A 17,510-nucleotide genomic window follows, 5' to 3' on the forward strand; every position below is an offset into this window, starting at 1 on the left:
CGGTCCCATTGTGACGATGGAAGCACAAGGACAGCAGTTTTGGCAGTTATGACAATGACAGTGCGCAGTCCCTCGAAGACATCGGAGACTGAAAACGAATCTCAACGTGTAAACCTTTAAAACAAATGTTTCGCTGTAAATAAGTGATCCTAATGTTGCCACTACACATACAAAACGATGTTAAATGTTGGTTTTTCGCACCGACGACCACCAAGTGCTGCTGTAAATGCGCTGGGTAAATGCGTTCAGATTATTAAATTAGAATTAAGCTTAACTCATTCCATTGTTCATCTCAATAAATGAAGTCAGAATGAATAACACATAGAATTTAAATTATATTGGAAAACACACAGATAAACAAACAAGAAAAAATTGCTAATGAAACGTTTTAAGCAAAGTAGGCCTAATAAAAACTGCTAAGTGCGACGAATTTGTTGAGTATTATTTCCATGCTGCTTTTACGGGACGGTTACTATACTTCAAGTCTTTTACGTGACCGCTTTGATTTGAATTCAACTCCAATATTTTCTACGATGAAGTTGGACTTTCACAGCATCAGCATTTTGAAATGTCTAATACTATGCTCATTAGTCTTTCTTTACATGTAGCTATACGTTGACGCTCGGATGACTTGGATTCAATTATCAACAATAATATGATGAGCATCACATATCTAGGAAAGTTAGCAAAGTGAATTCTGAAAATAAATTATGCTTTTCCGGAATAAGAAAATCGAAAATACTACAAAAGTGGTGAAAAGTTTGAGATACAGCTGTTGCCTATGTGGACTTGCGGCCACTTTGCGGGTGCACATAGACAAAAGTACTATTGATGACTCAGCAGAATTATAGTTGTAAATTTATTTATTCTTGCTTATTTCAATACTTCACCTGCAAAGTCATTTGTAAACAAATGCAAATCATTTACTGAACACACTGTCAACACCGAAGCAGGGTCCACTTTGTGAAATCAAATCATGTTCACAACATTGCTGCCTCCAGAAAATGATCTCAGTTCTTACACATACGGTTAAATAGAATGTATAATCCGAGGTAGATAAATAGTACATGAATCGGCTGTGGCTGTGGTGGTACGATAGGAATGGCGCCCTCTTTTGGTATGTCGTTAGCTGTTGCTATGTCTCTTTAAAAATGTTTTATACAGAGGTTAGCACAATAAGTAACTCCACTGAGATAATAAAAAGAAATTAAGCAATAACTACAGAAAGATGACCCGAAAAATGTTCCTGCAAACTTGTTTTAACAATTATGGAATCCGAAATCGATTCTAAAACCGAGCCTAACTTCAACTCGTCGCTTGAACAACTTATCGTCAGTCTGCGGTTGAGGAAGGACCTGGTTGATGATGGGTAAAATGCCAAATTACCTGAAGTTTCGGAGGCTGGCACTAGTGGCAGCAAAGCGAACGAAGCCATGTAGATTTTGTGAGATCACTGTGCCTGACACTTCGCTTGATCAACGAACACAATCTCCAGGCAGAGTCATCTTATCGCGTATTACCCACATGATGGTTCCATTCGATGTTCCAATGGTGACGGAGGTGTGTGACGAAACAAGTTCGCGTCCAAGTTTCGTTCCATCCATTGCTGACGACACGATTTGTTTGCGACGTTGCGACGCGACGCGGAGAACATAGTCATTCTTCTCTCAGCACTGTTCAGAGACGAAGGTACCTCTCGTATGCTCTTTCTGATGGAACCAAAACTTCCTAAAGTCAGCGGCATGCTGTGTTTCTATATCGAAATCGCATGATGAAGTCGACAAGTTTGATGTTTGGTAGCATTTGGATGCTAGGTTGTATCCTAGTAATTCAGATGTTTCTCATCGCCCCCGGTGATGCAAAAATCATCCAAGGGCATATGAAAACGGCTTCGGTAAGTTTCAGCATTTTTACGTCAATGCGCCAAGTGTCAGTATTTCTAATCACAGGTCCCAACACTGACATCAACTTGTAAACTGGCTGAGTGGTAGAGTAGTCTATGGCGAACTCCACCGGGATAATACGTTTACATAGAGGGTCCAATTTTATCACTGTACAAACTTCCTTCGCCTGAACTAGCATCATTGATTTCTCGGCAGTTGCACGGGACACAAATTACAAGTTATCAGATTAAGTCAGTTGTTATATCAGTTGTTATATTACCACAATAAATAACATAGAGGTAACATATTACTGTACTTCCGGCATCCAAAACCAATCAACATTGTTCATTCAACATGATCTGAACTTTGAAAAGGTCACGACTCCAAATTTCTCCAAAACACAAACGGGACTTTGGTATGAATGACATATGTACTTCAACTCGTTACTGACTTTGTATACTCCTCTGTTTTCTCTCCTTTTCAGAACTTCAATTTCATTGATAGGTTTTGTTTCCAGCCAAATGAAAAGGGAACACTCCACTATGAAATTAAGTACAAAGCCGTAAGTATCACATTATACCGATAATGTAATGCTCTGACCTTGTACACCAAGTTGTCTTTGTGTTTAGCCATCTAGTAATTCACACCTTGCAAACATTTAATTTCTAAATGAAATTTTTAAACCAATTAAATAATATTGCTTAGTGTGAAATCTCATTGGAAATATGCTACTCTTACAAACAAACAATTACAGAATACCATTTTAATTTCAATAACTGTTACTACCGGTATGTTTGTTGGCGCAAAGCTATTTCAGTCTCTGTGAGCCAACTTCAAAATGTTAAACGTATTCCATAAACTGAATGCCGGTAGATCCATCTGCAGATTTTATCAGTATATGTCCATGGTTCAAAGGTCCTGTGATGGGGATGCCATACCAAATTGCCTTTAAGTTTTGCTTACTATGAACTGAATGGTGCCCACAGCTGTTATCAGTAAACTGACAGTCCCAGTGATAATGCAGTGCAGTGGTGTGTTGATGTGATTTTGTTCACATCCACCACATCTTAGTCTGAGGGGTCAACTTGTTGATATTTTGATAAAGGGATGGGGCAAGAAATTGTCTGTAGGACATGGTCCAAGAAAGTAATTTTTTTAGTTTGACCATTGGGAAATACCAAAATGGTCACCATAACCACTAGAATCTACTGTACTTTACCTTCTCATTGCTGCAGGAAAACTGTTGTTACAAGTTATTGATGTTTAATGATGAACCTGACCAATGGCCGTATATCCGACAACATGAAGATACCTTAGTAGGTGTTTTGCTGGCTTTTAGTGAATCAAATGATATTTAAGTAGCTTCCTTTTCAAAAGTTAAGCGATTTCAATTCAAATGTCTATATATGTATATCTAGCATTTTATAAAATTTGTGGAAATAAGTTTTCAGGTCACTTAGAGCGCCATAATATTTTTTCAGAACTTTTGTTTTGTGGTTTCCCTACACTTTCTGCATTGAATCCCTAAACTGTAATTTAAAGCCAAGTATTTAGCATATCAATACAACCTATATGAGTATGATCTACATTGTTATTGTTGAAAATTGTATTCAAGTCCGGACTAGAATTCATTTTTAAACAATAAACACTGATCACTACACACATATATACCGGTACAAGCTGTGTTGACAAAAAGAATACTCGAAATTTCAGCATGACAAACAGATAGGTCAGACGCAGTAGTTGATATACAGAAGCAGAATACTGAAAGACTTGCCACAAGTGACAGCTTATGTCCCTTTGATATGTACCAGTATGCTTATGAGATTATGAGCCTCTAGGCCAATGCCATGTTTTAGTGTACTACACAGCTTTTTGACCTTTTATTTATTTACATCACTCATTAATTCTCTTCAGACTTGTGGTGAGAAGAAGGAAGCAATTCCAGGGACTCGCAATTCCAAGTTGACATTGACTGATGGGTATAATGGATGCAAGAAAGTGACTGACTCCGATGGCATTGAGGTAATTCAGTTTTAAGTCATCAGTTAGCTTCGCCGGGATGGCTCAATAAACTTCTTCTTGATACAGGCAAATTTCATGTATTATGTGTACATTGTACTGGTATATTGTATTCACTGTGCAAGAACTTTCTAAACCTTCCTATGCTAACATAAAGAGATCAGAAATATCATGAATGACAATGAGTTAGAGGAAAGACTCTTTGTCCACTGCTTTTTCCTCGTTACAAACATTTCAAGCTTTGCATTCATGAAATGTGTGAAAACAACACTATCTTCCAGAAATACATATTATAGACTGAAATACAGTGGTTTGATATCTAATGGAATAGCTATAGTAACTTGTCGTGTCAGAGCAAGATAGTGGTAACTGACATTTTGGCAAAAGTAATTCTTCTGCTGAAAATACCAGTAATCTGAAATTACTTGTCACATTGACTGAAATTCAAATAGAATATATTCTTTGTGTAGAACAATTTTTGCATTCAGATTTTGGAATCTAGTATTAACAAACTGACATTTCTAGCGCCCCTGTTAAATTCTTGAATTTCTTTTTATGACTTTACGACACATTGGTAAGGTTGTTTTGTAAAGTCAGCCATCAGCAATGTCAGACGTCTTGTGGACTGTACTCACCATTATTGTATGAACTCTTTTTTCCAGTGGATGCACTGTGTTGGAGGTCGCTCCTTTCAAACACCTCGTGCACGTTGGTGGTACTTGGTGATGAGTAACTGTTACTCTGATGTAGCTATGGACTTTGATTATAACATTACTATGACCAATGGTGTCAAGTTATGGGATAAACACTTCTCAGCTGATGAAAGGTGTAAGTATTGGGAAAGTTATCGTAATACCAGTTATGAAAACCTATCTCATTAGTGCTGAGTAAATTAAGGTTAACTGAAACTTGATTATATAATGCTTTGATTCATTTTATGATATTGATGTCTCAATGACAACAGTACATTGAGAAAAATCATATTCTGTGAAATAATGAATGGTTAGCAAGAATTTTTATTTTCATTATTTTGTATCTGCTTTGTTTTTGTTAAGATTTTTGGAGGATAGGCAAATTGTGTTGGAACCCCTGGAAGCATCCGTGTTGTCCTGTAATACAGTTGTATTGATATTCTCAGGGGAACCCTTATAACATGATTTGAGAACCCTTTAAAGGGGCAAAGTCGGCCATTTTTCATGAATTTTGTTTGATACGAGATATGTTCTATTTATTCATTCTTACGATGGTTTCATTTATTGTGTCTAAGACTGGGGTCGAATATATATATGGTCACCCATTCATTTCAGTATCTTTCAACATGTCAAACAATATAAGTAGTATCTCGTATCAAAACAATTCTTGAAAAATGGCCGACTTTGTCCTTTTAAAACAAAATGGACATCACACATATGATACAGTCTCAGACAGGGTGAAGACAGAGTACTTCAACATTAATCAGGAGTAGCACAAGAGACTACAAAATAGACAAGAACAACACACATAAAATACAGCAGTTGACGGACACTCTGTGTACTGAGTAGAGGCTGCATAGAGTGTACTGGTACATCTTCTGTACATTTGAGCAAGCATTGTCAACTGCTCCTGTTACTGGTCCTATAATGATAAATTTTTTTTCTGATCTTCAATCTTTCAGATATTCTGGAAACTAATTTGGTGTTTATGGTTTTATATTTCTTCCTGTCTGTGATCACCATCCGATTTTCCAGTAAGTAATGTATCTGTCAAAATATTTACTTTACCAGTTCGTATTGGATGAACCATGTACTTTCCACTAAGCATTTGTCCAATTGTTTCCTTATCTAGGAATATTTGCTTGTCCAGTAAGTACTGGTCTTGACAAGTAATAAATAAGATTATTGTACTCTTACCAAAGTTATAGAAAGCATTACTGCACTGAATGTTTTTCAGGAAAGGGGTGAAAATTTACCTGAATAAAAATTTTAGTTGTTTAATACTTTGTGATTGCTAAATAGCATAGAGAGCACAGCATCACTCAATGTGGCTTTTAATTAATAAAGCTCACAAGTACAACCATATCGTACAAAGTATTATAAAGGCAATTTAATGTAATTTCATTGTGTTGTTCTTACAGAGATTCTGTCAGAACGGAGATTTCTACACTCTACATACAAGTTGTTTGCCTTCTCAGTATTGGCAGAATTTTCCAGTTTGTTTCTGATGACAATTGCATACGGCATGTACGGAAAGACTGGTTTACCGTATCCTGGATTGGAAATGTTTGGTAAGTGAATCACAAGTTAGTAGTAATAGGTCAGCTAAAATGACAGATATGCCATATACTGCTTTGTAACTTTTGTGTCCATGCCTCAGTCAATATAATTTATATTACATGAGATTACCCATAAATAAAATTGATGTGCATGGTAGTAACCCCTGGTGCAGGAATCCAGTACAATAAAATGAAAGGAAACTTATCAATTAGAATGTTACTTCAACTATATTTCTTTGCTTCATGAATATTACAGTCAAATGATGACAAGGGGATCATCCAAGCCCTGACAATATTTTATGAATTTTTGCAATTTTCGTAGTTCACATAATTCAATTGACAGAAAAACAAAATTATATTGATTCAAAAGAGTGAATATATGACCTATGGATTTTATTTATTTATTTATTTATTTATCTGTTTTTCTTTGTCTATTTTCTTATGTATTCCCAGCAAACTTGATTGAATCAGCAGGAATTCTGGTCTTCATCTTGACGATCATTTTGCTAGGCAAAGGATTTACAATCACAAGGTAGATAAGTTTTTCTCAAAATCCATCGAAAATCACAATTGACTGTTTAGATCATTGACAATAAACTGCTTAGTCTGTTATCATTGGGTTTCCCTCATATCCATACCATGCAGGGTTTTACATCACTTTTTACTTTTGAGAGTCCCTGGGACCCCTGGTGTTAGAAAATGGGAGTCCTACATCAAAATATGGGGGTCCCAATTTATTTCAAAAGAATATTTTATTGTTTATCCATGCCATGGTTTTCACTGTGTTCAATTAGTATTATAACACACGGCAAATGGTTGCACATTTCTTAAAATAATTCTTACATGAAAATTCTAGTTCATACTCTGCGGGCCCTCATTGATCAATTCAAAGAACACTATTCATAATTGAAATTATCTCATAACTTTAATGACAAGTTCACAACATTGTGAAATTTGAAAAAGTATTCAAATTTGTCAAATTGACAAGAAGGTAAGTAATTTCATACTCTGAAATGGCATACACCTAGCAAGTCCAGTAGGTTTTAGTTCACACACTGCCAGCAGCTCCTTCAGCAAATAACCTAGCAGTGTTCATGAAATCAAAATCATCTATGATGGGGCCAACCAGTTTGATGAACATTAATCTATTAAGCCTTTGAGGATTGAGTCTATTTCATGCCCTCTGTTTGATGGCATTTTGTACTGAAAAGCCCCTCTCACATGGGGCAGAGGACACTGGTATGACAAGAGCAATTTTAGCAAGAATGGCAAAATCAGGATACTCCTCTGTAAAATCAGTTAGCAACAGCTTGATATACATATCAAAATTCAGTGCGTCCCTATGAGATCTTGTGAAGTGTTTGTAAACAAAAAAGTGTGCCCTAGCTCTATTAGCATCAATACCTGGTGTATTGTTATAATGATTCAACAGTTGATCAAGCTGGTTGACCCCATAGTCAGGTAGGTTGGCCAAATTTTCAGGATATCTGTGTGGGTTGAGAATCACATCAAAACATTCCAGAATATTCATCTCATCATCTGGAAATCTGCAATCTAAATTCTGCAGCAGTTTGTTGATATAATTTTCTCGTACACTACAGAACCTGTCTGAGTGGCTGATTGTCAGTGATTTGAATGTTTTTGTATGTGTTTTTCTGACCATTGCCAGGAACATCACCCAAATCATTAAAGACTTCTTTGACAGTGTGTGAATCATTAGTCATTGTATTCAATGTGTCCCTAGTAGACTGAACACTTTTTGTGATATGGGATAGGTTGACAGAATCTTTCTGAAATGTAATTCTCAAAATTCCAATCACAGTAAGGACATCAATCAATAAGGCAGTGAATAGCAGAAACAATGAATTGGAGACAAATTTCAACAACCCATCAGCCTTTCCCCCTTTTTTGTCACTTGCAAGTGCCAAGGCAATTGGCTAAAAACTGATGAAAATCATCTTTACAGCTGATTCAACCGACAGCCAGCGAACAGATGTAGGCTCAGTAATTTGTTTTGCCTTCCCATTCAACAGAGTTTGAATTTCTCTAAGTTTGTCATATCTCACACTAGAGTCATTAAAGTATTTATACAATGAATGGATTATATTATGTTATTCTTTGCAATATTCAATATCTCTGCCTGCTTGAGAAGCAGCAAGATTCAATCGATGTGCAACACAGTGCACTTGAACAAGGTTGAGATTTCTGGCTTTTAATTTTGCACCCAACCCGTTCAAACGACCGGTCATACGGCCGCCCCGTCTGTTCCTAGTCCATATGTTTTGTCTACGGCCGCGTCACAGATTTCTTTCCTAGTCAAAAATTCAATCAAGGCGTTTTCGATCCCTGCAGCAGTGGCATCTGTTATTTGCTGGTTACCGAGGAAAGAAACATTCGCCTCGCCATTCTGAATATATCGAACATATATGGCAAGTTTCTTATGAACGGTTATCAACTTATGTCACAAGTCTCATCCAACATGATACCGATGAAATCACTTGCATGTATGCTATCATCAGGGACTTCTCGATCACACGTTGAATACACAAACTCCATAACTATCTGAGGATGTTTGTAATATTCAATGTCTAAGCCGTTCAGATTCTGTAGATGCATGATGTCAGTGAATACATCGCATGGAAGGTCACGTTTAGCGATCAGATAAACAGTACGTAATTGTGCAGCGTACGCCTCGAGTTCGTTACTCTAACCCTGCACCTGCCGGTCCTCTGCAGATTTGCGAGTAAGATTTGCGAGTAGTAAATTGTGACCTCAAGCTTAGGATTTTAACACTTGTGAGATGACTTTTTGAGTCCTGATGACGAGTGAGAGTTGAATGTTGAAAATTAGAACAACCTTCCGTGGACGGGCATGTAACATTCGCTTTCAACATACATCGCATTCCATGACGTTTCGCTCTTCCGAATATCGAAGCCGTTTAAATCTATCGAGCCAACTTCTGTTGAATGTTCGTAATTTTGCTGACTTGGTCGGGGGACCTGATGTATCAGTATCGCATGGCGTAGCTGCTGTTTCGGCCTCGACCAAACCTGCATAGTGCTGGTTGCTGCAGCCGCCGAAAAACTTTCGCAGATCGGCTTGTTTTTTGGGTGTTTGACACGACCCCCCATGATGCATAAATATGTGTTAATCGCCGCAAACCTGAAATCGACCAATTAAAAATCAGTTTTCATTTTGAAAGTCACTTTTTACCGTATTGAAATTTGTTTCCGCGGGTACCATTGGTCATCAAACAGTGGAGGCCAATGCACTACGGAGCATTCCATTAAAGTAAGGGGTCGGTAAGGTTTACTGGGATGTGTTTTACGTGTTCAGCAACTTCGCGATGTATACACCAGCAACAGATATTTCTGCGTCCGAAGGGACGCGTAGTTTAGTTTTTGAGGGGTCCTGCGTCCGGTTTTATGCGTAAAGGACGCAGAAATGCGCGTCATGTAAAACCCTGCCATGTATCAAACCATTTTTTATTTTCCTTCAATAAAGGATACTGCTGTGATATTTCACTTTTGACTGAGTATCCTCACAATTCAAGTTTATATCTGTTGTAGCTAGCAAAGCACCATGTTTCAATGTTTAAATTATTATAAAATGACATTTATAGAAGAATTCACGGTACTTGCCAGCCTAACATACGGTATACAAGGTATTTGAAAAGCATGCAGTCAGGTTGACATAGAGTGCCTTTTACTTGCTTTGTGTCTCTCTATTACTTTTATTTTTTTCACTTTAGTGCTCTGCATTGAACTCTTAATTGTTTTACATAAGCTTGTTGTGATTTAAAAAATACTATCAATGTGTTTACTCTTTATTTTCACTTGTTGATTTGTAAATGAATCAAAGAAAGACTAAAAATCACATGTGTTTTCATTTCAACAGAGGTAAACTGAGTGAAGTGAGTTTGACAAAGCTGGCAGTCTTCATGACGGTATACACCATTGTGTACTGTGCTCTGTACTTCTGTGAGGAAACAATGTTTGACCCAAGAGACGTTCTCTACAAATACGAATCTTATGCCGGCTATGGACTGATTGGACTGTATTTCATTGGTAAGTGATTTGTACTGGAACTGGTATGAGGAATTAAATAACAACTAACAAATCAGTGGTGTGTGGAAAGAAATAGCACAGACTACTACAACAATCATCTCATAGGATACAAACTGTTAATAGTAGCACACATTAAATGCACTGATGCTTGTGCCTTTCTGAGAAATTCTTTCACAGTGACTGTCAATTCTCACAGTTCTGCACGACTGGTAAATCTCACCATGATCTTGACATTGACCTAGTATGACTGTGCCATACGATTTTCTTACATTCATCATCATTGGTCGTTGTCATGATCTCTACGTGACCTTTCATTCTTGTAGTTTTGGTGACACCAGTATATGATAAGCTTCCAAGTATACCACTTTTGCTAGTAGGAAAAAAAAGCTACTTTCGTTTACAAATGTGGCGTTTCAGGAGAGAAATCTCTGCATAAGATTGCTTATTGTACTTTGTTTTGTAAATTTGTGGATTTCATTACACCAATAAAAACATGACTATGTAAGTCAGGTCATTCAGTGTTCATGAACATAGCCAATTCACAGCATATCATTTCACTGTTCAGGATTTGTATGGACTCACTATGCCATCTACTTCTCCATCAAACATCACCCTGACATGGTAGAATTCTACGTTCAATTTGGTGTGGTATTCTCTTTCTGGTGGCTGGCTACTCCTGTGACTATCCTTGTCTGCAACTATGCTATCGATGCCTGGGTTAGGTATGTACATATGGGCACATTTTCTGTTAGCATTGACATGCTGTCAATTACAATGCTTCTCAGATACTGTATGTATTGTAGAATAATTGTATTGTTCTACTCTGAATGGAGAAACTATAGTCTGACACTGACAATGAACCCATCTTCATTTATCTAATTCCATCCTCATTTATCTCATTCTCATAATCTAATTGCATTCTTATCAATCTAATCCCATCTTTATGCTAATCCCATTCTTATTGAGCTACCCTTTCACCCTGGAGTATATGTTCTCAGCAACTTCTCAGACTGCTTCCCTTCAAAGATGGCCAAATTTGTCTGAGAAACAGTTGTACTTATTGTAAAGTGTGATGGTTGAGTTGTATGATGTACCGGTAAATATTTCCCTGTAGCCCTGATCAAGAGACAATTTCATCAATGACAATGCTAGATTCTGCAACTTGGGTCTCACCGGATATTTGTAAAGTTAAATTTATTTTGTTTAGTGGAAGATTGTTATGCTCAATCTGATAAGTAAACTTGAAAGAAATGTCTGCAAACTCCATGTACTTGAAGACCTTAGCTATGCTGATTGCTTAAACCTGAAAATTTCTATGATTTAAACATACACTACCACTGGGGAGCCATTTACTGTACACTCTGTCTTAATATTAGCTGTTCACACAATTCCAAATTTTTAGTGAGAACTCAATCTGAATCTGGTTTAAGTATGATAATCAGTTTTTTTGCTGCTGTCAAAAATTCCTGACCAGTCACATCAGCTCTGCCATGAACAGTAGCATTCAAAGATACCCAGTCATGGCAGCGTCCATGTACTGTACACTCTTGTTATTATTTGATCAGCAAATAACACAGTGTCTGTATGTAATATTATGTATTCCAGAGCTAAGGTTGTGAATGCAATTGAGAGAGTTGTCATCTGTATTGGACACATCTTCTTCCTGATACTGACCAGACCAAATGCTGCTAACAGGAACTTCCCATTCAACATCAAGACAACACAGGTCAGTGGATTTCAAAAAATATTCCGTCTAGTCTGTGTTCCCTTGAATGTAAGCAACGGCGAAGAAAATGACTGCATTGATTTGAATCCAAGTGTATCAGAGATGTGCTTTGAAAAGTCAATATATGTCATCAAAAACGCAGTACCGGTATATGTCCAAAGCAAATCTCTCCTATCTTCAGTGAGAAATCAATTGTCAGTGATCATCTACCTTAGGATAAATTACAATAATTTTATCTTACAGATTGATAGTCAGAAAGGATATTTTCCAGAAGCGTACACTGGTACCCCATCTGTATTGAAGGCTGAAGCTGGGCAGATTACAAATCTTAAGTTTACTGATCTCTTTGTTACAGACAAAACTCCTAAAGTCAAGCAGGCAGAACAAAGTCAGGTATTTATAGAATCTAACTGATATTGTTATTCCTATTTTCCCCTTTTTTCCTAAAGACATCATGAAACCATAATCCTTATTGTTTGTATTTAATCTGTTAGTGAAGTGACTGAATTTGCAAAAGTTTTAATCTTTTTTTGAAGTGTTTTTAAAGAAAAAAATGGATGTATTCCTTCAGCTTAATTACTGTTATTGTTCAACTGATAGTTTACAATTAAATGTTTGCTTTGACATGTGTAAAATAAGATATTGCTATCACTGACACATTGCAAACACACTGTACAGTATTTTGGACAAAATTGTATTGTCGAAAGATAACCTATGAATCAAGCTTTGAATGAAACTTGACTTTAGTAGCTTTTTGTCACCATGACATTGATATACTCAAGTAAATGAGGGTTCTTCTCCCCTGCATGACACATAAAACGTGGATAAGATCTCAGAAGTGACAATTAGAACAGAGATATTTTTTTCACCTTTGACAATGCACTGTAGCTTTGTAGGAATATTGTCTGTATGTTTTTCTGAAATTGACACTTTTTCAATTTTAAGCCATGTTCATAGATTTTATGCTGATGTTGCAATATTAATAATTGATAATTTTCTGGCATTTAAACTCTTCAGTCTGTTTTTAGTCCCCACGGACACCGTCCGGGGGGACTTATAGGTTGGTCATGTCCGTGTGTCTGTGCGTACGTTCACACAGATATCTCAGAGAGGCAAGAAGCGATTTCATTCAAACTTGGTACAAGGATTACTTCATATGTCATACAGATGTACGTCGATTTGTTTTGTGATACGATCCAATATGGCTGCCAGGCAGCCATTTTATTACGATTTTTTCATGTACAGAGCCATAACTCAGACATGTTTCAACTGATTTTATTCAAAGTGGGTACAAAGACATTGACCAATGTCATAGATATGCATGTCAATTTGTTTTGGGATACAATCCAATATGGCCGCCAGGCGGCCATTTTATTACAATTTTTTCATGTACAGAGCCATAACTCAGACATGATTCAACCGATTTTATTCAAAGTTGGTACAAGGAGATTGACCAATATCATAGATATGCACGTCAATTTGTTTTGTGATACGATCCAATATGGCCGCCAGGCGGCCATTTTATTACAATTTTTTCATGTACAGAGCCATAAGTCAGACATGTTTCAATCGATTTTACTCAACGTTGGTACAAGGACATTGACCAATTTCATAGACATGCATGTCGATTTGTTTTGTGATACGATCCAATATGGCCACCAGGCGGCCATTTTATTACAATTTTTTCATATACAGAGCCATAACTCAGACATGTTTCAACCGATTTTATTCAAAGTTGGTACAAGGACATTGACCTATGTCATAGATATGCATGTCAATTTGTTTTGTGATACGATCCAATATGGCTTCTGTGTGGCCATTTTATTACGATTTTTTCATATACAGAGGCATAACTCAGACATATCTCAACCGATTTTATTCAAAGTTGGTACAAGGACATTGACCTATGTCATAGATATGTACGTCGATTTGTTATGTGATACGATCCAATATGGCTGCATGGCAGCCATTTTGTTACAATTTTTTCATGTACAGAGCCATAATACTCTCAGGTATATCTCAACCGATTTTTATTCAAAGTTGGTACAAGGACATTAACCTATGTCATACATATTTATGTCAATTTGTTTCATGATATGATCCAATATGGCTGCATGGCAGCCATTTTGTTACAATTTTTTCGTGTCCTTAGCCAAAACTTGGGCATGTCTCAACTAATTTTATTCACCGATTTTATTCAAACTTAGTACAAGGACATTGACCTATGTCATACACAGTGTTCTCCCCAGGCCGTTTAACAGGATCGGCCCCGATCCTTTATTTTTTTCGCCCGATCCTTTATTTTTTCGCCCGATCCTTTATTTTTTCAAGCCGATCCTGTTTCGTGTCCGCCGATTCTCTTTCAATGTGGCTGAAGACCTATTGTTTCTCGGCGGCGATTTTGTGTGAAACGAGTTCAAGTGTGAAACGGTTCTAATGTGGCGATAACACGACGTGCCAGATGATTAAAAGGTTTATTCCATCGCCAAAATGTGTGAAATGGTTAGACTGTTCTCCTCTCATGTCGATGCTTTAGGTGTTTTACACACATGAGGCAGGGTTATCGGGTGCAAAGCACCCAAGTCGCGCTTGTCTGTGAGGAGAATAAACGGGGCGGCCGTGTAGTGCAAATGAACATCGGCTAAGACGGATGAAACTTAAATTCAAAAAGCAGGAAATGTGTTACGCTGCCGATCGTACAGACAACGGCCATTTTATATAACATAACGGACATGGAGTATACTCAACCATGGATGTAAAAATTAAAAATTACATCCATGACTCAACGAAAGGCTCGGTGTTGCATCTTTGCCAGCGGCACTCAGTCACCTCCATGGTCAAAGCATCTATACTAGGCAATACTGGTTGAACTGCCGTTGCCACCCATGTCTGGCTCTGGTAAGAATCCGAAGGTCAGGGAAAGTGATTTCGATCAGAAGTGGCTGAAATCGTACGATTGGTTGAGACAAAATTCAGATGCAAAAATGTATGGTACTGCCGCGTGTTCATATCGTTGCGTGTCCGAGTTAGCCATTTCCAGATCTGTGTACGTCCACATGACGTTGAAGCCATGTGTGTCACCTCGTGTCACGCATTCGTAACTTGCATGGATTCGTTCGATTGACTTTGAGAAACAATTTCACTTGATCCAGTTTCAAAACCCACGAACCGTTTTACAATATTCAGGGTACCATGAAATGAAATAAAAAGGAACTACATGAGTTAAAATAATCATTCGTGTGATCATCTGAATACAGCAGCTATGTATGTACGGTTAGGATATACAGTATAGGTTCAAAGGTCGCGTGTGTTCAAGCGTGCTCCACACACACAATGCATGGCTACGGCCGACGCCGCGCAGTTGTCGAAGTTTCGTACGTTTGTCGAAGTAGAAGTCGATGCAATTTCAAATCTTGTTCTTGAAAATACCCGGTATCAATATTTTCGGGCTTCTCTTTATTATGAATTGAGTTTTAAAGTCAACATATTTCTCTGCAGGCATGCTCCTCTGACTAATATTCAGTCCCGTATGAACTTGTCCGTGTAACTAACTGTTTTGCAACCTTCTGTTTTGCCATGGACGTTTAGAACAGACGTCCATGGTTTTAGCAATCTGGCTACAGACAAACACGTACCGGTCGTAACAGAGGATCACATAAAACGTCTGATTTTGAATGTTATTCTAGAGAGAACTGGAAGACTTTGAATGAAAATATGGATGTAATATATGAAGTGCTTAAAGTGCACAAAAGATTTTACTTTATCCTTTTATTGTGGGATTTTTTCTGATGCTATGGAGTGACATGTGTATTGCACAATTAACATAAAATTTACATAGTTATTGTTATGCAAATTAGCCGACCCTGTTTCAGAAATTTCTGGGGAGAACACTGATACATATGCACATTGATTTGTTTTATGATACAATCCAATATGGCCGCCGTGTGGCCATTTATTTCCGATTTTTTCACGTCCGGAACCATAACTTAGACAATGTATCAAGCAAATTTATTCAAAGTTGGTACAAGGACATTGACTTATTTATACATATGTATGTCGATTGGTTTCACGAGATGGTCCAATATTGCCACATGGTAGCAATTTTGTTATGGTTGTTTCATGTCGAGAGCCATAACTCTGACAAGTCTCAACTGATCTTATTCAAAGTTGGTACATGTACATTGACTTACGCCATACATATACATGTTGATTTTTTAAACAGTAAGATCAAATATCGCTGCATGGCGGTGATTTTGTTACAATTTTCAAATGTACAGAGCCATAACTCAGACATATTTCCACCAGTATCATTCAAAGTTGGTACAAGGACATTGACCTATTTCATACATATGTTCGTCAATTTGTTTCACGTCATGTAGCATTAACATGTCAATTATTGAAGTTTCGTAAGTAGGCTGATATGTCAAGAAATACGTACTGCATCAAATTCAGGAAACTTTATACAGATGTTAACTGATGTTAAGCTCACATTGCTTTAACATTGAAAAAGACATTTATCAGTGTCATTTTAATTAATATGTAATTGCATAAGTAATGAACTTTCCTAATTAGGGTGATATAGCCACAAATTAATACAACGTCAAATGTGATGAAACTTGATACAGATGTTGATCTCATAGTGTTGTAAATACTGCATCAAACTTTATGAAATATGGTACCAGTGATAATCTGTCAAGTGTTAGAATTGTATGCAAAAATGTTTTGCAACATCCTGTTGATTAATTCCTAGTTGACTCATTTTATGAACTTTAGGATGGTGGCCTACTTTGGTTTGATGTTTTCATCACCATGGAACTCATTCTTGGCCATTGAGCACCATCTGTTACAAAGTATTTTTATCACAGACCTAATTAATGAAGAGGACTCTATCCTCTCTGAGGACAGGTAATCAAAGTACCCATTAACAAGTGGGGACTGTGTCATCAACGATGACTTGTTCTTCTTTCATTTTTGGCAATATACACTTCAACAATAACTGATGGCATATTCCCTATCATTTTATTCCTGTGTATTTTTTTTCTGACAGGGAGATTCCGCTGTGTCATCAGGCATCACCTTGGATGCATGGATTGAACGGGAAGGTCTGTGGGCACTCAGGAACGTCGTCATTAAGGAATATTAAGGCCGTCATTTTCACCTGAGTCATCTTAGCAAATGTCAAGAGTTTTATACCGTCTAGAGCACTTCTTTGGAACACTCACTGCTCAATTGATAGGCAGAAAACATCTCATTCAATGTTCCATTTTGTAAAGGACATTGCAACCATTAATCTCATTTAACCTGGGCCATCAAACGAAACTGGTGGAAGTTCTGCCTCTGTAAATATTTATTGTTAACTTATAATAAATGTACAAAACAAAACATTGCTTGTGTGCGTATGCTTTATTTAGTAGTTTTCTGTAAACGTCATCTTTTACCAAGACTGTTATTAATGGATATAGTATACTGGCGTGTTGTATTCGGTCAATTGTTAGATGCAAGAAAAGCATGACTAATCAAATAAATCACATAAAAATAGTGTGAGGAGAAAATAAATGTGT

General features: G+C 37.1%; 1 protein-coding gene across 1 annotated transcript; it reads left to right on the forward strand.

Moving 5' to 3' along the window:
• Positions 1-1,334: 1,334 nt before the first annotated feature.
• Positions 1,335-17,331, forward strand: LOC139126445 (transmembrane protein 145-like). The gene is made up of 13 exons (XM_070692500.1): positions 1,335-1,894; positions 2,368-2,445; positions 3,119-3,199; positions 3,801-3,908; positions 4,568-4,733; positions 5,560-5,631; positions 6,019-6,168; positions 6,610-6,688; positions 10,054-10,223; positions 10,789-10,945; positions 11,829-11,949; positions 12,193-12,342; positions 16,997-17,331. The coding sequence occupies exons 1-13, from the start codon at positions 1,769-1,771 to the stop codon at positions 17,090-17,092; spliced, it is 1,554 nt and encodes a 517-aa protein (XP_070548601.1). The 5' UTR covers positions 1,335-1,768; the 3' UTR covers positions 17,093-17,331.
• Positions 17,332-17,510: the final 179 nt, after the last annotated feature.

This window comes from Ptychodera flava (genome assembly GCF_041260155.1).
Source record: "Ptychodera flava strain L36383 chromosome 3 unlocalized genomic scaffold, AS_Pfla_20210202 Scaffold_27__1_contigs__length_13241970_pilon, whole genome shotgun sequence".
Lineage (NCBI taxonomy): Eukaryota > Metazoa > Hemichordata > Enteropneusta > Ptychoderidae > Ptychodera > Ptychodera flava.

Bases quoted from the DNA above. Each gene is read 5' to 3' on its own strand.
- LOC139126445 (XM_070692500.1), top strand. From the start codon at position 1,769: ATGATGAAGTCGACAAGTTTGATGTTTGGTAGCATTTGGATGCTAGGT. The intron at 6,169-6,609 runs GTAAGTGAATCA...ATGTATTCCCAG, and splicing joins TCCTGGATTGGAAATGTTTG to CAAACTTGATTGAATCAGCA. The intron at 6,689-10,053 runs GTAGATAAGTTT...TCATTTCAACAG, and splicing joins AAAGGATTTACAATCACAAG to AGGTAAACTGAGTGAAGTGA.